The sequence below is a fragment of the Mesoplodon densirostris genome, chromosome 8 (assembly GCF_025265405.1).
Source record: "Mesoplodon densirostris isolate mMesDen1 chromosome 8, mMesDen1 primary haplotype, whole genome shotgun sequence".
Lineage (NCBI taxonomy): Eukaryota > Metazoa > Chordata > Mammalia > Artiodactyla > Ziphiidae > Mesoplodon > Mesoplodon densirostris.
Window position 1 is genome coordinate 88,728,267 of NC_082668.1, and position 24,386 is coordinate 88,752,652.

At 35.3% G+C, this 24,386-nt stretch overlaps 1 protein-coding gene across 3 annotated transcripts in view; it reads left to right on the forward strand.

Moving 5' to 3' along the window:
* Nucleotides 1-24,386, forward strand: part of UBR3 (ubiquitin protein ligase E3 component n-recognin 3) — a 227,624-nt gene that overhangs the window by 163,246 nt on the left and 39,992 nt on the right. For 2 of the 3 annotated variants that reach the window (XM_060106288.1, XM_060106290.1), the window contains exons 27-30: nucleotides 1,470-1,580; nucleotides 8,064-8,276; nucleotides 9,460-9,596; nucleotides 15,647-15,732. In XM_060106288.1, the coding sequence (XP_059962271.1) occupies nucleotides 1,470-1,580; nucleotides 8,064-8,276; nucleotides 9,460-9,596; nucleotides 15,647-15,732 (547 nt within the window). The remainder of the gene's footprint in view (nucleotides 1-1,469; nucleotides 1,581-8,063; nucleotides 8,277-9,459; nucleotides 9,597-15,646; nucleotides 15,733-24,386) is intronic. The other variant, XM_060106291.1, reaches the window with a different exon arrangement.

A 24,386-nucleotide genomic window follows, 5' to 3' on the forward strand; every position in this document is an offset into this window, starting at 1 on the left:
CACTGTGTAATATTTTTAACTTTCAGATGCTCATGAAGAGTCTTGATTTAATATTAGAACTCTGTTTACTGTTGTTCAAAGATGATTTGGTCATCTTATAATGTATAAATCTTTTTCCAACATAGAAATAAAATTTAATTGTTTACTCAGTTTTGATGGCTCTCAAATCTTTCATCATATGCTGTCATGTTAGACCTCGTGCATAATATTGCCCTGGCTTGGCCATCTATTTGCTGCAGACTCTAGAGGGTGAACTCAAGTTCAGGCTGAAATGCTGTTTGACAGAGGCCAAATGAAATTCAAAGAAAATTACTTTAGGAGGAAAAATCTAATAAGCCTGTTTATAGGTTGAAGGGAAGGAATTAGCAGAGAAGAATTTGAAAGAGAAAGAGATGAAAGCAATTAACTTTTAAAACAAATTTTAAAAGGGTATGTAGTTTGCTTATATAGTCTGGGTCCCTTTTTTATTGTTTATTATATTAAACCCTTGTAAATGTTTAGTCACTTTTTGGGGTTATTCTCATAACCACATTTGTACTTTAGAAAGATGTGTGCAGGATGCATCCTGGAGACAAGAAACTTTATTTAAGAACCCTGTCCCCACAGCAAATGACACAGGCTTGCGAGGACAGGCCAAAATCATGAATTATTTAGGAGATGGATTTCATCTGGTTTGGGAACCAATTCTGTGGTGTGAAGGAAAGCGGGTGATGTACAATAACTTTTAGCTTTCTGATTCGGTGACTAAACAGATGTGGAGTTTTTAAACCAAGAGGAAGAGAAAGATTCATAGAGAAAATGAAAGTTTTTGACACATTGGTTTTATGTTATCTCAGGGACCTCAAATTGGAGATTTCTGGTTGGCAGCTGAACATTTTAATCTGGCACTCAGGCAAGAGACCCAGGCATGGAGGGTAGTTGAATTTACTGATTAAGTCACTCAGGGAGAATAGTTTTAATAAGAGAATAGCACTAAGAATAGAACCTTGAGGAATTTAAACATTTGAAGGGGCAGACGAAGAAAGAAAAGTCTTAAAAGGAGGCCTAAACCAAATGGTTAAAGAGCTTGGAGAAAAACCAAAAGAGAGTAGCACTGTGGAAGCTAGAGGGAAGTAGGTGCTTTAAGAAGGCAGTTGTTCAGGTTAGATATCACAGAGAGATCAAGTACCATGTCGAACAGGTAAAATACTCAGCAGTATAGTTTATTATATCTTATGGGGTAGAGAAAGGCTAATTAATAATTATTCTCTTTCATTATGAGTATAGTTATTTGGAAGCTAAAACTCTGTTCCAAGTTTAAAGGTATTGCCTCAGGGCTGTCAAGTCAGGTGTTTCTTTACATCACAAAAATACAAAGCTCACATTAGTATAACAATATGAAATCTTGGAGAGGTTTATGTGGATTTGTTCAGATATGTTTCTACTTCTTTAAAATTAATTGTATTTTGTCCTTTTCTTTCTTTTTTAAGAGTTCTTGTCTCTTGGCAGTATCAATTGGCTGGGAAGGAGGCGTTTATGTACAAACCTGTGGCCACACATTACATATAGATTGTCATAAATCTTATATGGAATCATTACGGGTAAGTCAATTGAAACATTTTTAAGGTGTATGTGTCTTTCCAGGTATTAAGTATTTTTACAGTATATACATCCTAATTCATCTTGGGTGATTATGATTGCCATTTGGACTGTTCAGCCTCACAGTTCCTTGACCTCTTCAACTTCAGGGATTTCATTTTTTTTTTTTTTTTAAACCCCACATTTGTTTGTTTGTTTATTTTTGGCTGTGTTGGGTCTTTGTTTCTGTGCGAGGGCTTTCTCTAGTTGTGGCAAGCGGGGGCCACTCTTCATCACGATGTGTGGGCCTTTCACTGTGGCGGCCTCTCTTGTTGCGGAGCACAGGCTCCAGACGCGCAGGCTCAGTAGTTGTGGCTCACGGGCCTAGTTGCTCCGCGGCATGTGGGATCTTCCCAGACCAGGGCTCGAACCCGTGTCCCCTGCGTTAGCAGGCAGATTCTCAACCACTGTGCCACCAGGGAAGCCCGGAATTTCATTTATTTACTTCACATTAGCAACTAACTTCCACGGCTATAATTTTAGACTTTGCTTCTCCAGCTCAAAAGTAGTAAGCTTTAATATCTTACCATATCATTATGTGATTATTCTTCAAGGTCTCTTAGTTTTACTCTTATTAGTGTGTTTTACTTCTGACCTCAAGATCTCTAGTCCTTTAGCCCCTTGCATTTTCCTAGTACGCTAGCTCTTTCCTTGCCTCACTGTCTTGTACTGTGCCCATTCTGCTCTTAATACCAGTCATTTAATCCACCTCCTTTGATTTTACACCCAGTCAGCTAGCACTGTTAGAAAAATCATAAAACTAGGTGAACTGGTACCTCCACAAGTCTGTGGTTTCTTAGAATAGTGGCTTAGATTGGGGTCATGGACTGTAGATATTACTTATCAATTCATTTACCTGTCTTTGATCAGTTTCCTCTCCTAGTCTCCTTAGCAGCTATTCCAGACCTTTGCCTCCTCTATCCCAGACTCTTTGCCTAAATCCCTTGCTTTTCTGTTCCCCGATAAGTGATTGCATCCCAGCCAATCCTTTCTTTTTCACTTTTCAAAAAAGTTAATTAATTTATTTTTTGGCTGTGTTTGGTCTTTGTTGCTGTGTGCAGGCTGTCTCTAGTTGTGGTGAGCAGGGGCTACTCTTCATTGCAGTGCGCGGCTTCTCGTTGCAGTGGCTTCTCTTGTTGTGGAGCACGGTCTTTAGGGTGCACAGGCTTCAGTAGTTGTGGCACGTGGGCTCAGTAGTTGTGGCTCGTGGGCTCTAGAGCACAGGCTTAGTAGTCGTGGTGCACGGGCTTAGTTGCTGTGCGGCATGTGGGATCTTCCTGGACCAGGGCTCAAACCTACGTCCCCTGCATTGGCATGCGGATTCTTAACAACTGCACCACCAGGGAAGTCCCCTCTTTTTTACTTTTGAGGGTAGTATTCCTTTTTCTGTTCAAGAATAATTTTCTGTTTATGCTCTAGTTTTCCTTTCTCCCCATCACCTCATGGGCCTTGGTCTATCAGTAAGTAACCTCTTTTTCTTCTGTGTCTTCAGTTTTTCTGCCCATTCTGTCTCTTCATTTCAGTTCATAAAGATGCTCAAGCCTCTGGCATTCCCATGTAGCTGCAGTCTTCCTTTTTCTCTCAGCTCAGCTTCTTAAAAGCATGGCCTGCCCTATTCCCAGATTCCTGACTCTGAAGCAGAAGAGTTCTCTTTTTCCCTTCCTACTCCTTACCTCTCACATTAAGTCACACAACAAATTCTATTGATTCCATTTCCTAAATCTCACTTGACTACATTCTGCCTACATTATTCCCACTTCTGCTTTTTTACGTATGCCTTCATCTTTCATCTTGACTATTGCAATTGCTTTCTTATCAGTTTCCTTACTCCAAGTCTAATTTATTCATTACATTGATCTTTCTAAAATGTAAATCTGGTGACATGTTGTTGGCTTAAAAATTCTTTACTGATTTCTTCCTGTTGGGATAAAGTTCACTCTTCCTTGAATGGCATTCAAGGCATTCCATGATCTGGGCTTGCATGTTACTTTAGCTTTGTCTTCCATCAATTCAGCATTAATAAACTAATTAATAGTTCCGTAAGCACATTATGCATTTTTCATACTTCTGTATTCAATCAATCATTCAACAAATATTTATTCAGTGCCTACAGTGTTCCAGGCAGTGTGATAGACATTGGGGATACATCCCAATGAATAAGACAGTTTCTTCCCTCGAGGAATTTACTATGCATTGCGTGAGACAGAAATAAACAAATAGTTGCAGTAGAGGTGCTAGGAGTTATGAGGTATGCACAGGGTCTTATTGGGACATCTGCAGGTTCCAGAATTTGATGAAGTAAGGTGCTTGAGTGATAAGAGAGAAGACTGGAGAAGTAATTAGGGGTTATATTGTAAAGGGTCTTGTGGTCCATGTAAGGAATTTGTACTTTAGACAGATTCCTTACAGAGAGCCATTAAAGCCATTTAAGACTCTTAAGCAGAGAGATGACATTCAGAAAGGTTATTATGGTGGTTGTGTAGATTTTATGGTGTGAGATTGCAGGAGAATAAGAAAGAATATGGTGATACCATATATTATTTAAGAGGTAAGAGATGATGGTGGCTTGGGCTTAGTCATGGCAGTGAAGATGGAGAAGAGGTTAGAGATTTGAAATTTTTTTTTAACATCTTTATTGGAGTATAATTGCTTTACAATGGTGTGTTAGTTTCTGCTGTATAACAAAGTGAATCAGCTATACATATACATATATCCCCATATCCCTTCCCTCTTGGGTCTCCCTCCCTCCCACCCTCCCTGTCCCACCCCTCTAGGTGGTCACAAAGCACCGAGCTGATCTCCCTGTGGAGATCATGTGGCTGCTTCCCCCTAGTTATTGATTTTACATTTGGTAGTGTATATATGTCCATGTCACTCTGTCACTTTGTCCCAGCTTACCCTTCCCCCTCCCCATGTCCTCAAGTCCATTCTCTAGTAGGTCTGCATCTTTATTCCCATCCTGCCCCTAGGTTCTTCATAACTTTTTTTTTTAGATTCCATATATATGTGTTAGCGTACGGTATTTGTTTTTCTCTTTCTGACTTACTTCACTCTGTATGACAGTCTCTAGGTCCATCCACCTCACTACAAATAACTCAGTTTTGTTTCTTTTTATGGCTGAGTAATATTCCATTGTATATATGTGCCACATCTTCTTCATTCATCTGTTGATGGACACTTAGGTTGCTTGAAATATATTTAGAGAAGGATTTTCTAGACTTGGTGAGAGATTGCATGTGGAGCATAAGAGGGAGGAAAGAATTAAGGTAAGAGGTGTTGGTGATCACTGAAAGATTTTGATTGGGAATAAGTATCTCACATTAGGTAGATCATACTGGCAATGATATGGTTAGGAGACTATTAGGAGATATTAGCAAAGGGAGTAGAAGGAAGAAAGTGGGTGGAAGGACTGATGGGATTTATTAATCAGATATTTGGGGTGGGAGAAGGCAGGAAGCTGAAGGAGCTGCCGTTTCAGGCGAATGGGGCAAGCACGAGAGGGTGGTCAATGTCCCAGGTCTTGGGCATGTCCCTGGGGCAGACCGCCAAGTGAGGGTCCTTGGCTTTGTTCAGGAAAGAATTCAAGAGCGAGCCATAATAAAGTGAAAGGGATTTATTCAGGGAAGTACACATTCCATAGGCAGAATGCAGTCCTTCTCAGAGGGTGAGAGCACCCTGCTGGGGTATAGTGGTGGTTAGTTTTTATGGACTGGGAATTTCATAGGCTAGCAAGTGGGAGGATTATTCCAAATACTTTGGGAAAGGGGTGGGGATTTCCAGGAATTGGGGCATCACCCACTTTTTGGCCTTTTATGGTTAACCTTGGAATTGTCTGGTGCACTGGTGAGTGTGTCATTTAGCATATGCTAATGTATTACAGTGAGCATATAATGAGGCTCAAGGTCTACTGGAAGTCGAATCTTACACAATCTTGGACCTAGTTGGTTCTAACCAGTTTGTCGTATCCTCAACAGCTATGTCATTCTTTTAAAGGTTGTGCCCTCCCCCTTTCCTCCTGTCTCACTGCCATGACCCTTTTCTTTCTGAAGTAGGAGGTATAGCTTTATGTTCCTAGAGTAGAGGGGGCAAAGCTGGGGTAGGTAAAGGGACTTGACAAGTGAGGAGACGGTTTAGAAAAACCACTTTGGAATTGGGTGAAAGAATGCTTCATAGGATGTTGGAAAAAGATTGCCAGGAAGTATTCAGGGCTAAGTTGAGGTGGGAAGCAGTTTGTAGCAAGAAGCTACTTCAGTTTTCTCTAACAGCACTCAGTTTGAATGCAGAATTGGAAGTCATACACTGGATTAATTTTGTATGAAGATTTTGTTTAGGTGTGTATCATAGAAGGACATATGGAGGGAGAATGAGAAGTGTTGACTTGAGAGTTTTTTAAATGATATATCATGGTGTATGGTAGGATAGGAAAGACCGTATAAACTGAGGAAAAAGGAAGGGACTAAAAGAGGTAGGAGTTGACAGAATATAAGATGTTTGAATTTAATATTTTCAGATATGGACAATTTTTGGTCATTACAAGATAAGGGTGTGGTCATGGTAACAGGTGCTAGGGTAGAGTGGAGGTCAAAGCCATTGGAGTTAATGAGGTCAAGGAGCTAAGGAACTAAGGTATAAGGTTGGTTGTCTACATACATTGAAATTGTGTATGAGGATGGCAGGATTTGGAGTGATGAGGAAAACTGATTTAGGTACCAAAGTCTTCAGATATTAAAGGCAATGGATGACAGTAAAAAGGAAGGAAAAGGGGTGATCTCACTAAATGGCCTGAGCCACACTGGGAATGCAAGAGTAATGATCTTGAGCCAGCACTGGAGATGAGAAGGATACTGAGGTTTGAGAGATGTGGGAAAATGAGCAGTGCCTAGTTGAGAGGGCTTCTGGTGATGCTTCAGGAAAGAACCTAGTTTCAATCAAGGCTAGGATGAGGACCTAGCATTCTTTAAAATTATGGCTACAGGGAAGCTTATCATAGAATGTCCTTCAACGACCAGGACCCTTGCCCCAACCTTTTAGTACACTCCTTTGTATATCTTTAAAACTTACTTCACAAGTCTTCTTTGGGAAGCCTTCTCTGTTGTATTTATCACACTGTTGTTATAATTTGTTTCTATTTGCTTTTAAATTGTCAGTACCTTAAATGAAGATGTCTCTTAACTCTTTTTGCTGTCACATGGTGCAGCATTTGACACATGATAGGAGCTTAGCATTTGTTTATAGAATTGGATTTAAGAAGACATGGTGTTAGATTTTTACAGCATTGAAAAAATAAGTGTCACAGAGTAAAGAAAAAGATAGAATTCAGTTCTTTTGGCCAAAGTACTTGAAATCCAAGATACAGTGAAATGAACATTAAATTAAAGAGTTGGGAAACCTAAGTTCATTCTGACATTGTCATTAACTACCTTTGTAACCATGGGCAAATAAATTCATTTTTTATTCTTTGTATCCTTTTTTCTCATTATTTTTGTCTTATTAGTAATAATGGTCATATTGTAGCATTCATACATATATTAGTACATTAAAAACATATTTTGAGATAAAGCATTAGGTTAGTGGCAGAATAAGAGAGACCGCTGGAAAAAAGAGTAAGAAACTGGTTAGGACTACACAATAGCAGTAGCCTGAAAGAGCAAAATAGATGTGGGTGGTGTCAGGCAAAAGAAAGGAACAAATATAGCAGCCTGGATTCCTGCCTTAAATCCTGGTTAGTTAGCATGAATTGCAATCTCTCATGAGCAAGAGTTTCCTCCTAAGCGTATGTGCTTTATGTGTCCGTTTCAAAAGTTCTCATATTTCTTCCTTCTCCTATCAGGAACATCTGAAGGAGAGGATGTTAAATTAATTCCCCTCCTTATCACCCTTATGTTCTGAGTATTCTAACTAAATCTTGCCCCTATCCATTAAACCTAAACAAACCCACTGCATCAAGTCCAATCAGTTGTGTTTGGCCATTAGACACCTTGGAAGACACATTACACTTTTTTAGGCTTAAATACTCTCAAAAGCTGTCTATCCTACATCAAATAACATGAGCACTGGGAGAATCTTTCCAGTAGTCACTTACAGGTGAAGAAAACAGGGGCATGGGGTAAGAGGAAGGTGATTCACTTTAATGTGGCCTGCTTTTTGAGTTATTCTGTATCTTAAATCCACATTTCAGATTGATTGCATCATTATTTGAATGTTTCATACTGAGAGAAGAGTAGGATACTTAAGCAGTTCATTGGTGATGGCAAGAGTTGCATGATTGCCATGATGTAAGAAGTGATTTGATAATCTTCAACAGTTAAATGATTTTATGGTTTTATGACATGTATTAGAGGTCCTTCTTTGTATGGTTCATTTATTTACTATAAAATGTAGTGGTGTTAATTTTGTTTTCTGTAAACGTGTGTATCATATAGCTGTATGTTCGTTTCATCTTTTAGAATGACCAGGTTCTTCAGGGCTTCTCAGTGGACAAAGGAGAATTCACATGTCCTCTCTGTAGGCAGTTTGCTAACAGTGTTCTTCCTTGTTATCCTGGAAGCAATGTCGAAAACAACCTTTGGCAACGTCCTAGTAACAAAAGCATACAAGATCTCATAAAGGAAGTGGAGGAGCTGCAGGGACGTCCGGGAGCTTTCCCAGTAAGCATCAGTGTAAGGCAGGAATATCCTGGTTAACACAGCTCTGCTTTTCAGCTTTAATTTTTGTTCTATTTCTAAATTACTCTGGACCTTATATATTTAGTAGAAATTGCTTTTAGAGGTTTTACTCTTCTGTTGGTGGTTATTAAAAACAAAAATGAGAGTAACAACAAATTATCACTAAAGGCTATGCTTTTCCTTAGTCTAAATTGTTATAGTTTTAATATACATCTTTCAGATCATGAAATATCCTATAAGCTTAGATATGGTTATGTTGAAATATTTAAAAACAAAGTCCGGCATTATATAGATGTATCTTGCAATGTAAAGCACAATCTAATCATTTAAAAATATGCCATTAGGTATATTAAAATTAAGATGACGTATTTATACACACACATGCAAACTTTCTGTGTGTGTAATTATAGATTTACACATACATTTGTGTGTATGTGTGTGTGTATTAGAGAGATAAAATATTGTATATATGATCGAACCATAAGTCAGTCTATTTTACTGTGAGATTTGGTCTAAGTGAACCCATCTTTTATCCCATCCAGTAGGATTTATTTGATTTAAATTCTTAAATATTTCACCTTCATTATAGATTTATGTTATGGTCCCTGAGAGGGGTGACAGCAATGCCCAGTATATGCAGTAAATTTATGAAAACTATGAATATCTGACTTTTTCAACAGAAATTCATAGTTTAAAGCTAATCAGAAAGATTCATCTCCTTTTCTGAATTGAAGACTAATTTTTGAGTCTATGTGTTTTTTTTTCTTTTCTAAATCCAGATTTTTATGTGATTAAAATATGCTTAAAGTAAGGGACATCAATATTAATCTTGAAAAAATGAACTTAAATGAAAGATTTTTTATAAGCATGGAAGCTATTCTAAGATATTTTAATGACATATACTAATTTGTTTAGAATATAGTTTGTGTGGTTAATTCATGGTTGGATCACAATATAAAATTAGAATAAAAGGTCCCTAAAATAAGAGAAAATGCCTCTTGATCTGTTTTATCTTTGTGCACTCAATATATTTATAGTGCATAGCTAATGTACATCTGTTTTGACTTTTAAACCTTAACTTCCTAGTGTGCTCATATGATAAACAATGTAGTGTTAGACTCTTATTAGGGAAAATGAATATACATAAACTTTATATGTATGTTTGTGCTTTTTACAGTCAGAAACCAACTTAAGTAAAGAAATGGAATCTGTAATGAAAGATATCAAAAATACCACTCAGAAGAAATATAGAGACTATAGCAAGACTCCAGGCTCACCAGATAATGATTTTCTCTTTATGTATTCTGTTGCTAGGTAGGTATACATAGTATATACTTTTATATTTACTTAATGTTAATAGTTTATTTTATTTCTCATTCATATTTATTTGAAAAAAGGTTGCATATTTTTAATGTTGGTTGAAATTATGGCTAGTTTTAGAAACTCCTAGAAGGTCTGTAAAAGTAGAGTTTTCCTTCATTTTTCTGAGGAGTTTTTATTTTAATGGAATATTGGTTTAGGTATTAATAAGCATTATAGGATATATGAGGAAAAGTATATTATTAACATTTGGGACAGATGTCTACCTCAAAGCATGTGAGTATTACATATGAAGGGTGTTGTTAAGAAATCACTGTTTAAGCCCTGTCAAAAAAGTGATAATACTAAGAACTAAAACATTGTAATATGTTAAATACTTCTAATTTATAAAAAAAATAAGAACAGTAAGAAGAACTTACTTTGTTTGTTTTAAGCTCATGCAAGATCTCGTAAAGTCCTAGAAGACTATAGGTGGTTTAGAAAATCAGATAAAGGAGAGGAAACGAGATCAGGCATGTTCTAAACTTCTGTGAGTAAGCTACCAGTCTCAAGAAAACAGAGGTAAATGCTTCTCATCTTTCACATTAGGTAGAAATAGTCTAATCTACTGAGTAGGTGTTCAATACCTAAGAAATAATTCCAAATAGGAATTTTAGAAAACTTAATTGAATGAAAATGGAGAACTGTAAAAAAAAAAAAATAGGAGAGAAGCAGGCACAATTGTAAACACATTCTGCCAGATCTGATATTGTAGACCCCTGGATATCTCTAGAAGCATACTTTGTATTTTGTTCAAGTAGTATTGTAATAGGTAAGATTTAGAGAAATAACATGACTTGAAGTCATGCAACATATTAGTGGTAGAGTAGGACTAGAACTCAGATTTCTTGAGCTGAGGTATAGTATTCTTTCAATTACTGTTCTCCTTTTTCCTCGCCTTAGTTCAACTTTTATAAGTCATATATACATGAAGTTCATCATGACCATTCTCTCTGTCCCATTCCTGGAACAGAGGGTAACAAAAGAGTGAATGAACTATGTACTCTTTTGAACCCAGAAAAATGGAACCAGACTTAAGAAAATTGCAGCAAGCAAGTTAGACCTCAGGATAAGGAAACATTAGTTTTTGGTCTAAGAATGCAAGTGCTGGACATGGATTGATGTAAAAGGATCTAATGGATTGGGAAGTAGCTATCTAGTCTGTGTATTCCTAGGCTATTGTTATTTATCTAGAATGCTTTGGGGGAAGATATAACAGTTAATTTGACATTTTGTCTCTGAAGAGTTACCAATTACATACTTGCAATAAAATATACTTTATGTGAAAACTAAATTGAATATAATTTAATTTTGCCAGGTTTCAAGGTTTCATAAAGTTCTGTACAATATTATGGTAATAATGTAGAAAAGTGACATGGATGTAGATCAACTCAATGCATGTATATATACACACTCATATTTATGCCACTTGTGCATTTATGCCTTTGATTTTATTAGGATTGACCTTATAAGAAAATCCTGGTTGAATGGGAATGATCTGTACATGGAATTTTGCTGTAGTATGATAAATCAAATAATTTGATTTTAATTTAGTTTGGTAGAAGTTTTGGATTCCTATTTCTTTGTTTAAATATATAAATAATTTTAGAATATATATATATATATAATTTTTAATAGAAATATTTATAGAAAGCTTGCTGTGATAATGGGAGACTTTTTGAATCAACATATTTTTGCTTTTCTCTTTTATATAGAAGCAGGGACAGATGTCAAATGTTATTTACTAAGGGTGTATATAGAGAAGTGGAGAAAATATGCTCTCCCATCCTCCCATCTTTCTCTGATCCTTAGTGGTAAACTCTAAAGCAACAATATAATGATTCCAAAAGTGAAAGTATATAACCTTTAAAAACCTTATCCTTGGTTAAAATTACCCAGGCCATTGCAGTGTTCTCACAGTGAAATTGCATGCCTTCTCTAAGTTTTACTTAATCATTAAAAAGAAACACAAAAAACAAATTGACTCAAAAATTAACAAAAACATGAGTTAAAGGGAAAAAGCATGTGTATTCTATTTGAATAAGATGTAACTTTTTCAAGGTAGGAAACCAGGTCTTTACAGTTATCTTCTGCCTGGCATATAACCTTGTTTCATTAAATACTTATGATTACAGATTATGATCATTTTTATGCCTAAAAGGTAGTCATTGAAATATTTAGCAGTATTTAAAATGGTTAAGTAAGTAAAATATTTAGAAATAAAATTAATTTCATTTATTTAACTTCTGAATTAAATGTTGTGATTCTTAAATGTATAGTTCCTTAGAACGTGCAAATGTATTTGTATTTGACATTAGTAATTTGAATGGGCTACAACCCTGGTTTCCCAGTACTGAATTTCTCCCAGCTGAATAAGTAATTTTGTTTGCTCTTTGGGGAGCTTAAATTTTTTGATGTTTAGAAACAGAATATTTCTAGTGGGTAACTAGCGTGTAAAGCTGTGTCCTTTAATAATTGTTTTTGAGCTATTTTTTATTTTTTGGTAGGACAATATGTATCTCTTTGTTTTTAATTTTATTTGCAAGGTGAAGCCTTGGAGGATTTTCTGAGGGCAGCAAAGAAGAAATTGTTGGAATGATCTCTTTTTGTTGCATTAAAATTAATCAAAATTACTATATTCAAGTTTTAATGTATTTCCAAAAAACATTCTATTGCAAATATCAGTCATTCAAATGGATTATGGAAAATTAATTTTGGAGAAGAATGCTTTTTTCACTTCAATGCCAATTCATTATTTCATCATTGAAACAATGAATCACACTAATTTGAGTAATTGATTTCTCCAAAGATTTTGGACCCAACTTATATATAGCCTAGAGTTATTAGTAAGTAGCACTTAACCTGTATATGTGAGAAACATGGAAATGGAAAGAAGGTGAAATGTGAGTAACTGAGATGTAGATGGAGAGACATCTTTAAGTCATAAGTGGGTAAACTGTTCAGTAGAGTGAATGCAGCTTGCTTTATACATTAGTTGCATTATAAGTTTAAACTTTATAAACTAATTATGTTTGAAATAAGAAGAATGCTTGCTAAAACACCAAATAATGAATCATTTTTATAAAACTAAAGGAAGGGTCAACAAGATAATGATAAAAAACTGCAGGGATTAGAGAATCTTATCACTGGCTACATATCAAAACAAAGAGGTGTTCAGGTCCTGGGAATTGTTTGAACACTTTGCTAGGTACCATCAGGGATATAGAAGCTGCATCTGAAATGGTCCCTGGTCTCTAGGAATTTACAGTTTAGTTGGAGAGACAAAACTAATATACATCAATCTGTATAAAACAATATAATTTTTTAAATGTATAAAATATTTTAAAATATAAATATTTTTAAAATACGTATATTTTAAATAGATATATCATATTGAGAAAGTGCTGTAGAACTTCAAAAGGGAAGATGAGCAAATTGAAATATAAAGTGTGTAGAAGCGCTTCTTTCCTGTTCCAAGAAAAGGGAGTTAGTTCTCCCTAACTCTTGGAGGAGTTAGAGCTTGAGCCGAGTGTTCGATAATATAGGCCAGGCCATGGTATGGATGAAGATCTTTTCTTCTCTGAGAAATTGAATTAATTGGTCATCTAGTAGGGGTAGGCTCAGGCCTTGAACCCACACTATACGAGTATGTGTTTGAGTCTCTGTGTGTGTGTGTGTTTATACACACGTTTGTTTTTCAAATTATAGCTCTAAAAATACACGTTAGTGCTAAACGAGGCGTAGAAGGCATACTTGGTCAAGCAAAAAGAAACTGGAGCATAGTTGGAGGAGTTTTTATATGGGTGTATCTAGGTGGCCACCATGATAGGCTTTAAGCAATCTTTCTTTCAAATGTAGAGATTTTCTCTTCTTTTTTATTCCCCGTCCAAACTAATTTGAATGTGTTTGTGTTAGAAAATATAGAAAGTTGAGTCTACTTTTCTCCAAGAACAAAAAGGCTTGGAAAACTTCTGCTCCCAATACATCTTAATTTTTATATCATCCATTCAGGAGGGCAGAAACAGAATATTGCGTTACGATTTTCAACAGTGAGGGAGGGAAAAGCAGACATGGGGCATGTGACACATTTGTGTGTTCTTTTCTCTAGCAAGACTTAAAGGGCCAATTTTGTTATAAATTAAATAAGGAGAAGCTGATGGCTAGGGCTTCTGACATATTGATTTTTTAAATCCTAGATATTATACGAACCCTTTGGATAGGTAGTTTTGTTTTTTTAACTCGGAAGGAATGTTGTACAGGAGATCTTCCAACCATAATCTGAAGTAAATAATTACATTTGGTAGTTTTCCTTCAAGTATTCGTTAAAATCAAATTTCTGGTAACATGTTTATCATCCTTTAAAGTATCTTATTTGATGATTAAATAAATAGACTTGTTATTGTATTTATATTTTAATGAATTTTTGCAAATTATGCTGAAATAAAAGTTGACATTCTGGTTCTGACGTTCATTTGTAAGAATTAATCGCGTTTCTGGTTAGCTCTTTTAAAAGTACTATCTAGGAAATCTTAGTTTTTATAAGAGAATATAGCCATTAATTTTTTTCTACAGATTAGGCAACAGAAGATTTGTGAAAACAAAATGTATTGATCTCATTTATATTCCCTTGATGAAGGAACACATGCTGGTCTCCGCTCGCTTTCTGTCCACTAATATGAAATCCTTGTCCCTGCTTCCTTGCTGGTAGGTTTTTAGAAGTTCAGTGAGCAATGCAAATCACCTGAAGGGTGGAAAATTCCCTTGTCACACAGATGCCCTTATCAGCAGCAACCAGATGGAGCTCTGAGCAGGAACATTATCAATGTTAAATTGCTTTTTCCCCCTCCTGAGTAGAGAGGATTAAGGCATTCCTTTAGAAATGGGTGGCAAATATACAGATTTAGAAATATTAATATTTTTAACAGTTTGCATTTATAAGTAAATATATGAAAATAACATTTCAAAACATTCTGTGTTCAAAATACAAGCAAAACCAGCTCAAAATGTTTTGTTTTAAATAAAATAGGGTTCTGTTCTTTCCTGAATTCACTTGCAAAGAGTAAACTTGAAATGTTGCCTTTTATTTATTTATTTTTAAGATGGGGGATATCTCACTATTAGTGCCATATATACATATCTTGGATATAAACTAGTTTATTCAGATTTAGTTGTGGCAAATAAAGGTGTGTTTAAGTTTATTAATACTGTTGAAATAAAAATACACACAGTCACTCAGAATTTTCATTTATTATTTTGTCAAAATTTATTGGCTATTTTGCTGTTACTGCTTTTGAGTAAATCTTTAGATTCTGCATCAATTTGATCTTTGAAATGTCAGTTTACTAATTATTGCTATTCTGTAAACTAATAATCGCTAAATATAATTTCAAATCTATATGAACAATATTGTTGTTTAGCAGTGTTAATAGTTATACAATGTATTTTATTAAAACTGTAATTTTAGAAGTCTATAAAGGAGACTGCTGTTTAATTATATGTGTTGTTTATAGCCACTTTGATGTTAGTGATTTTGTTTCTTAATATTGGTTTCTAGATGCCATCTAAGCTCCAGTGAGTGATAACCATTTCTCTGATAGAAAAATTGGTATGCCCTTGTGTGTTATATGCCAGTAACCACCTAATCAGTGGCTGCCAGAGTACAGATTCTTTCATCAGATTCATATGTGGGTTTTTGAAATATGTTGCAGTTTTTTTCCTTAAGGCCTAGTTTTTAGTATTTGCTAACATCTGGGATTTTGTAACAATTACACTGTGATGTGTGCAGTTTTGCAGGTATAAATATGAACATATAAGTAAGGGTAGATAAACTGTTCCCCTTTAACTTTCTAAAATCAGATAAAATATGATTATTATTGATATTGCATAAACTATAATTTTTCAAATAATAAAGTTGAAGAACTTTAGTTTTATTCAGACATATCAATAAAACAAAAAGTATTACTTCAGTCTATTGACTAAGATATTTTTTAATGCTTTGCTTACAGAACCAATTTGGAACTTGAATTAATTCATCGAGGAGGGAATTTATGTTCAGGTGGTGCAAGCACAGCTGGTAAAAGGTCTTGTTTAAGTAAGTCTTAAGCAGTGCTAAATTTTAAAAAATTTCTGATTATTTCATTTTGAAAGCATATATAGGCAAAGTGGTCTTTTGATGTATTTTCAAATTCTTTTTATGTTTTGTATAATCAATTTTATTAGTGATTATATGCTTTAAATGGTTAATCTTAGAAGAATCATGAACATTTAGCTCTTTCTATACTATGATTAGTCAGTAAATAAATGTCATAGTAATTAATCAGAATTATGTTGGTTCAAAATTAAAACAGTGCATTATTCTCAATGATAAAAAATTTTCCTCAAACTTAAATTCTTTTAAAGAATTTTTATGTTGTCTGGACTTAAGAAAATTTTTATAAGGACAATTCGTGTCACCTACAGATTTCTATATAAATAGCTGCTGTTAATCAGTGAAGGCATTCGTACTGTATTTTGATGTGCACAAATGTATTAAAATGTATAAAAATTGTATATGTTTACTTTTATTTACGAATATGCTTTATGTTGTAAACTGAGCATGATTCTTCAGTACTTTTTGTAAGGGTATATTTCTGAGAAGTATCATTTGGAACTTAAAGTAGATTTTTCATGAGCATGGTTTTGATGCTATCACTGTGTAGTCATTGTTTAGAGAATTAATGTGAATACTAGGGGTAATATTATTTAATGTCATGTACAGTTAATTATTGGTCCCAAATCAATGGAGTTAAAATATTTCCTAATGTGATTGATATGGGAAATAAAAATTGTTTAAAACATAATGTATTTTGAAAAATGAATATATTTTCTTAAATGCTAAAAATATTAGTAATTATTTAAAATTATCAATATATATTAGTTTTTCAAAAATACGTGTTATTATTTTAAGAAGATATATATGTAATTTTGGAATGACTTCAGAGCAAAAGACTGATCAAAAACACCTTGAAATTTCTAACATAAAGATATGAACTTGGGCTTCCCTGGTGGCGCAGTGGTTGGGGGTCTGCAAGCCAATGCGGGGGACGTGGGTTCGTGCCCCGGTCTGGGGGGATCCCGCATGCCGCGGAGTGTCTGGGCCCTTGGGCCGTGGCCACTGGGCCTGCGCGTCCGGAGCCTGTGCTCCGCAGCGGGAGAGGCCACAGCGGTGAGAGGCCCGCGTACCGCAAAAAAAAAAAAAAGATACGAACTTATGTGTAATTTAACCAAGTTACTTTTAAAATTCTTACTAGTTTTACTAGATTTTGATATTTTATTTTGTGTTATCACTTTGTTCTTGGAAATTTAAGGTTTTGGAATTTATTTTTTTACTGAGTATTCAGTATTTACTGACCCCTTGATGTATGTACTTAAACCCTACTTGTACCCAGTGATATAGTATGTTTTATAGAAGTTGTTGATAAATAGGAGTTTTAGCTTCTAGTCTGTTTGAATTGGCAGAAACTATAATTTCACTTCCATAAATTATTCTTTCTTGTTAATTTGTTGTTTGGCATTAGCTGATAATATTCCAGAAACTGTTATGTTAGAAAGTGTTTAGTAAAGGAATTTTAGTTTTATGCTAGAAAGCTACTTTTTCCCCCCTCTGAGGTACTTAAATTTATACAGAGGCTTATAAATGATGAACTTAACCAGAATGCTAAAAATAGTAGTAAAAGTCTAGCAGCAGCCACTTCAATTATCACCCTCAATTTTAATTTAAATTATTAAATTGATAGTTACTTCCAGACTTTTGTTTCTTTTTATTTTCCCCTTTAGTGAATAAGAGATTTCAGTGTGCCAGTATAGAAGAGGTTGTGATGAAGCTTATCCTAAATATAAGTTAATACTGTTTTTAGTTTTCTTTTTTTCCTTATCAGTTATGTTAGTTCTTTTTCCCTCCAGCTTCATTGAGGTATGATTGACAAATAAAAAATTTTATATATTTAGGTTGTACATGATGTTTTTTATTTTAGTTTTCATATGATGTATTGTTCAGTTACTTATGCATTATTTATCCTAATTATTTATAAAAGAGCTCTATAGGGCCTCCCTGGTGGCGCAGTGGTTGAGAGTCCGCCTGCCGATGCAGGGGATACGGGTTCGTGCCCCGGTCTCGGAGGATCCCATATGCCGCGGAGCGGCTGGGCCCGTGAGCCATGGCCGCTGGGCCTGCGCATCCGGAGCCTGTGCTCCGCAACGGGAGAGGCCACAACAGTGAGAGGCCCGCATACCGCAAAAAGAAAAAATAAATAAATAAATAAATAAATAAATAAATAAAAGAGCTCTATAAATCATGTATGCAGAATGTTATATGTTCTATAAAATCCCACTATTTTGCAAGTGTATAAAGTTAATGTATTTATTTACTGAAGCCTAACTCAAACCTAATTTAAGTTTAATGCAAGAGCATATTGAAGGTGTTTCATAGGATCTTAGATCAAATATCTCATTTTTTTCATCTTCCAGTAGAACTCTAATGGTATTAGTAAACAAAAATTTCTTTTTCTCTAGACCCTATTCATAAGTCAGTATTTTCCTTTTCCCATTCATTACTTTCTACGGCCTCTTAAATATATCATTTTTAAAATGTCTTTTCTCTTTTTCATAATATTTTGGTGAAAGAGAATGAGAAAATGCTCCACTAATTAAGCAAATGATAATGGAAGTTACACTTTTGGAGTAATGTTCCATCACAAATTCCTGATGAAATTGAAGTTTAGTTTAGTTGAGAAAAAATTTAATAAATTTTGTCTTGAATGGCTTGTGTAATGCCCGATAGATAATTATGGATGCGCACACACACACACACACACACACACACACACACACACAGTGGGGGCGGGGCAGGGCACAAGATTGACCTATTTACAACAATAAAAGCAGAAAATATTACTGGCCAAATTTATACTGAGAAATCAAATTGTCGTGGAATAATGCCATTCAGCACTTCCATATTCAAACACATTTTTGAAGTATTGAGATAAAATGACCAGTATCCAATCAGAGTAAAAGTTCATTCATAAATATATGTCTGGGAAATTTTCCACAGTAAAAAATGAGCAAAATCGGGCTTCCCTGGTGGCGCAGTGGTTGAGAGTCCGCCTGCCGATGCAGGGGACACGGGTTCATGCCCCGGTCCGGGAAGATCCCACATGCCGCGGAACGGCTGGGCCCATGAGCCATGGCCGCTGAGCCTGTGCGTCCAGAGCCTGTGTGCTCCACAACGGGAGAGGCCACAACAGTGAGAGAACCGCGTACGGCAAAAAAAAAAAAGCAAAATTAATTCACATAGCAGCATACTATGGTATTTTAATAATACCTTACGTTTGTAGTTTTAAAGTTTATAAAGTACTTTCACATAAATTATTTAGTCTTTAGAATGACCATGTTAAATAGGTGTTATCTCTTTTTCATAGAAAAGGAAGCTGGAGTTCAGAGTGATTGCATTGCCAAGTCATATAGTTGGAAAATGTCAAAGCTTGCAATTGAACCCAGTTCTCTGACATTAAATTTAGTTATGTAAGACATATCTTTTGCCCTTAAGTGTCCCAAAAGATGCAGAACCTTTAAAAACTTTCACCCCGGGCTTAGTCACAGATATCCTACTGCACACTGTTGCCTTGGAATATTTCCAGGATCTCCCATGCTATCCTTCCTGTTATCTTGCCTATTTTCTTTTGCCAGCCTTTCACTGTGAATTCTGTTTTTGTTTTGGGCCACTCCTTCAGACACTTTCTCAAGTCCTCATTCCTTCTTCCTTGGATACCAGTTGGTTCTCCTTTCTTTTTCACCAGTTTGCTGGCTGGTTCCCCCTTGCCCCTGGTGTGAGCCGTCTCATGAGCTTCCACAGGCAGCTCTGCCCCTTACTCCTAGGTCCGAGCTGTGGACCTCCTCTTTATTCACTGCAAGGTCAGGCATTAAGGACCTTGTATTCAGCAGATAAGACTGATTCTAGATAATTTATTGTAAGATAGAAAGTGTTAAGTTCTAAAGTGGGGTATGGATAGAGTTCTAGAACATTTGGAGGTTTGGGATCATATCTAGCTTGTAAAATCAGTGAAGCTTTTGGCGGACGTGGCATTTGAACAAGGTTTTGAAAGATGAGTGAATTTGGAGTTTTTGTTACAAATTGGTATATATACTGATAAGTACCACCAACTTGGTTAGCAACAGATGTAGGACAAAGCAGATGCAAAAATTGAAGGCATAACTTTTTATTAAGAATATTTTATTAAAGTTACTCAATTTCTTCATTCAAGTGATTTGAAAATAGACATGGAATGCCATAGATTCCAGTGAAGTTCACAGGCTTTCAACACTTTCTGCCATGATATTCTTAGTGTATTTCTCAAGCAGAAATTGTTGAAACCAGTGGCTGGGGTGGGGGTGGGAGGAAGAGGTGTCACTGATAAATTATTAATATTGGAGGATAATTTTTTTAAAATTATCTTTAGTTAGATCAACATCTTTCTATATCTTTGAGCTTTCTGCTTATTACTGTAGTTTAACTAAGGAGCCAAAGTTCATATCACAAATGGATTTCATGATTTTATAGAGATAAAAATTGGACTTTATTCGAGAAAGGTTGAGGCAAACCCTTGCTTTGACATTTTCATTTAAGGTGCTTTAACTTAATTTTGACATAATATATGATGTTTTCAAGAAATGATGCACACAGTGGAAAACTGCCCCCTGTGTTTGTTATTCATAGAAAGCAATCCAGCTTAGATGTGTGCATGCAGCATGCAGCTCAAAGTCGTTTTAGTTGCTCAAAGAATGAATTTTTGGAGAATTCAGAGTTAGAGAAAATTATTTTGATGTTAATTTCACCCTGCAGTAAGGCTTCATAAAGATATTGTTTAATATCACAAAATTGCTATTAAGTAGTCTAATCTTATTCTTTAACAGTGGTAAAATTCTGATATCCATGGCTTAGTAAGGTTCTTTTCAGATTTAAAAAACTATGAATTCTGCAAATAGGTTGGATCACAACTTTTGTTCTATTCTTTTTGTTACTCCATAACAAGAAGAAAATTTGGCCACCAAATTATTATAGTGGTCAAAGTACATAAATTAATATAAAAATGTAGAAATTGCCTTCAGACTCCACTCTTCATGAGTGGGCAGATAGTTTAATGGCAAGCTTATTTAATCTCATGGATTCTGTTTTTCATAGTATCCAACCAGAGGATTGTTGTAAGAACTCAGTTTTACAATGTATGTTCAAGTCTTCATAGACTGTAAATCTCAACATTACTGTTTCTACTACTTCAATACTATCATCATCACATTGGGGGTGGGTAAGGAGACCAGAAGCAAGATAAAAGTTAATTTTCAGCCTAGTCTTATTTTTTTTTTTTAAAGTACTTAACAAACCTGAAGTTTGACCTGTTAAAAGATGGGGTTAGAAGGACAGAATGCGACTTATTCCCAAAGACTGATATAACTTATTTATTGGGAACAAAATACATTGTTAATTTGGGGTGGCCTGGGTTAGAGGTGTGGTTTAAGATTTTGAGCTAAGAAGAGTGGCTTCAGCTATTCTTTAAAGTTTTTCTGCAGGTCCTGTGCTTTGTGGCCCAGGTAGCTAGGCCTTCCTGTGTTAATGGTGTGGTTATTCCAGGAAGTAAGTTCCACAGATAATAATTTCCACTGTCAGGGCGTAGGGGTCCTGAGATCTTGCTTGGCTTAGGGCAGGGCAGCTCCTTTTTTCAGCAGGAGCTGAAAAAAGTTTTCAGGTTCTCACTTGGGAGTTCTCTCCATCTTTCCACAGGTAATTTCTCAGGACTGTGGAGAGGAACCGGGGAAGCTGACTCTGCTGTGAGAGTGTATATCCACACCAATTATATTCACCCTAGGATAAATGGGTCAGAACCATTTCCTTACTTTGATTATTAATAAGTTATAGAGAAATTGAAATTTGTTTTCATGGTAATTTAGAGAGTCATTTGGCAGGTTGAAATTTTTTTCATTGACAAGTATTCAATCAGTGATAACTGCACTGATAGAACTAAGAGTTTGAATGATCTGGAAATGCAGACCCAGTTAAGTTTACCTTAGGTAAATTTTAACAGTGGTACAATTTTAGACAGAACCAGTTTATAAAAGTCTTTAGGATAAGTCTTTCCTTTAATATGTATTTCTGTCTTAATGACCAGTATGAGTGTTATACTAAGAAATAATCTGCCTGTTTAGAACTCTTACATGTTTAGAAATGACTGATGGAGACACAGAATTTCCAACCTGGTACTGAGCTCAGTAAACATCTGTTTCGAAAGCATTTTTGAAAAATATGTTATGAAAAACATATAACATATAACAAAAGCATATGTAACAACTTTGTGTTCCATCTCCTTAAGTGGATACTCCCCAAGTCATAAAAATTGGCATAACGGTATTTCATGTGTGTATATGGTATTCATAGCCATATGTGTAAAACTCTTAATTTTACAATAAAATTGGAGTTATGTTTTTATTTTATAGATTTTTTTGGTATAATAGTCTTACTTTAATATTGATACAGATAGAAGAGATTGCTAAATCTTACCTTTTTGTTCCAGCTGAGAGTTCTTATATTTAAATCTTTGGTTTTTTTCAACGACAAATCAGTCTTTCAATGGTGTTTTCTGTTTTAGTAATGATATGTTTCTCTTGTGATTAAGTACATTATAATACCTTAGACTTGTCCCGGCTGTAAAGAATTTGATTAGGCATTGCAGAAAATAGAGCTCATTGTCCCAGGTGAGTTGTCACGGCAACCAACATGGGGAAGAAGATAGTGGGAGCAAGTAAGTCAAGCACTACTTTAGTAGTTAGAGTTGAGAGGTCACTTTCTTTGGGGCAGTGAAATTAGGGCTAGTTAAGTGGCCTCTTTCTTGGTTACTAAGCCAGTATGTCATTACAGCAGAAAAGGAAGAGTATAAATCCATCATGAATTTTAGGCTTATATTATATGATTTTAAAAAATAGGATTGTTGACATATTCATACAATATTCAGCATGCTTAAAAAAATCCTATTAAATGTCAAGCACTGTGCTAGCCTGGGAATTACAAAGAGGAAAAGAAACAGTTGTCTTTTTCAGAGAGATTTCACCGTCTCATAGGAGAGGAAAATGTGAAAAATAATTACAGGGCTGTATGAGAAGTGCTAAAATAAAGGTAACTCAAGTGTAGAGAATGCCTAAAGCAAGGGATGATCACACCTGTCTCAGGTGTGGTATTAGAGAAAAATTTACAGAGGAGCACTTGAACTGGCTTTTGAAAGATGAATCAGGTTTGCTTGGAGAACAAGAAGATGCTGTTCTAGGCTGAGAGAACATCTTGCAAAGAAAAAGTGAGACCATATGACACATTAGGGAATAGTTGCTAAAGTAAAGGGAGGAAAGAAGGTTAAGTAATAAACCAGAAAAATAAGATAGGGGTTATCTCATGAAGCGCTTTCTATGCCTGTTCTTTCAGTGGTTCACCAACCATTTATGAGATAATATAAATAGATTTATTGTTTACAGGAATTGGAAGGGGGTGAAACAGAAGACATAAAACTGAATGAGGACATTGTTGAGTAACCTAATTGAGAAATGATGTAGGGGTGGAGTAGAGGAGAAGAGGGGTCATAGGAGGCAGAACCAATAGGATCGGTAATCCACTGGCTATGGAGGGCAAGAATGTGGGAGATGACTCCCAGTTTTTTCCTTGGATGTTTGCATGGGCAGTGATGTCATTCAGATGGAATTATAAGAGGAAATGAATATTGGAGCTAGGCTGGGCTATATAATCAATTTAGTTTTGGATATATTGATCTTTGTGGTGCCTGTCAAACATCTGAAGTGCTAGAGAAATTTGTGAATTGTAAACTTACAGGTAGAAGTGGAAGTTGAGCTTATGTGAAGTAGCGCGTGCAGAATGAGAGGGAAAGAGGGGTTGAAAGGGATCCCTTTTCCTTTCTTATGGAGAATGACACCTTTTAGAGTTCAGTAGAGGAAGAAGAACACTTACAAGTAATTGAGAAGAAGCTGGGGGAGAACCAAGGAAGAGTGGTACCAAAAGTTCAGGGGAGGAGAGAGAAGAGGTTAAAAATATATGTTAATATTATGTATAGAGTGGTAGTTTTATGTGGAGACCTAATGTAGTCATAATCTCTAATTTAGCTGTATTATCTCATTTATAAATATTAAATTTATTACTTGGAATTTATCCTTAGAAACCATACATGTATGTACATGTATATAAACACACTGTCTACATACTACAGATGTATGCTATTACCATAACTACTATCACTTAAAACAGCCCAGAAAGTTGATATTATCCCTGTTTTGCAGATAATAAAACTAAGGTAATTTGCCCAAGGACACATGGCTAGTACAGAGCTTGGATTCAAATCCAGGACTTCCTGGGTCCTACTAGGCAGTGGTGCCTGTTTATTGAAATCACAGCACATCTATGAGTTAATGATGTTTCTCATTTCTAAACCCTTTTATAAATGAAGGTCTAAACTTCAGAACTTTAAAATGTGTCATCCCAAAAAAAGTTATCTATTCCTTTTGCTGTTATTATTCAAAATTTTAATAATATGCTTTCTTGGTATAATTGCTTTTCAACTTTTAAAATGTCATGAACATAGTTGGTGTTTAATACATTTTTCTATTATTTTTTAGTCTTTAACTTTTTGATGTGATCAAAGATTCTCTTCATCCTCTATCTGC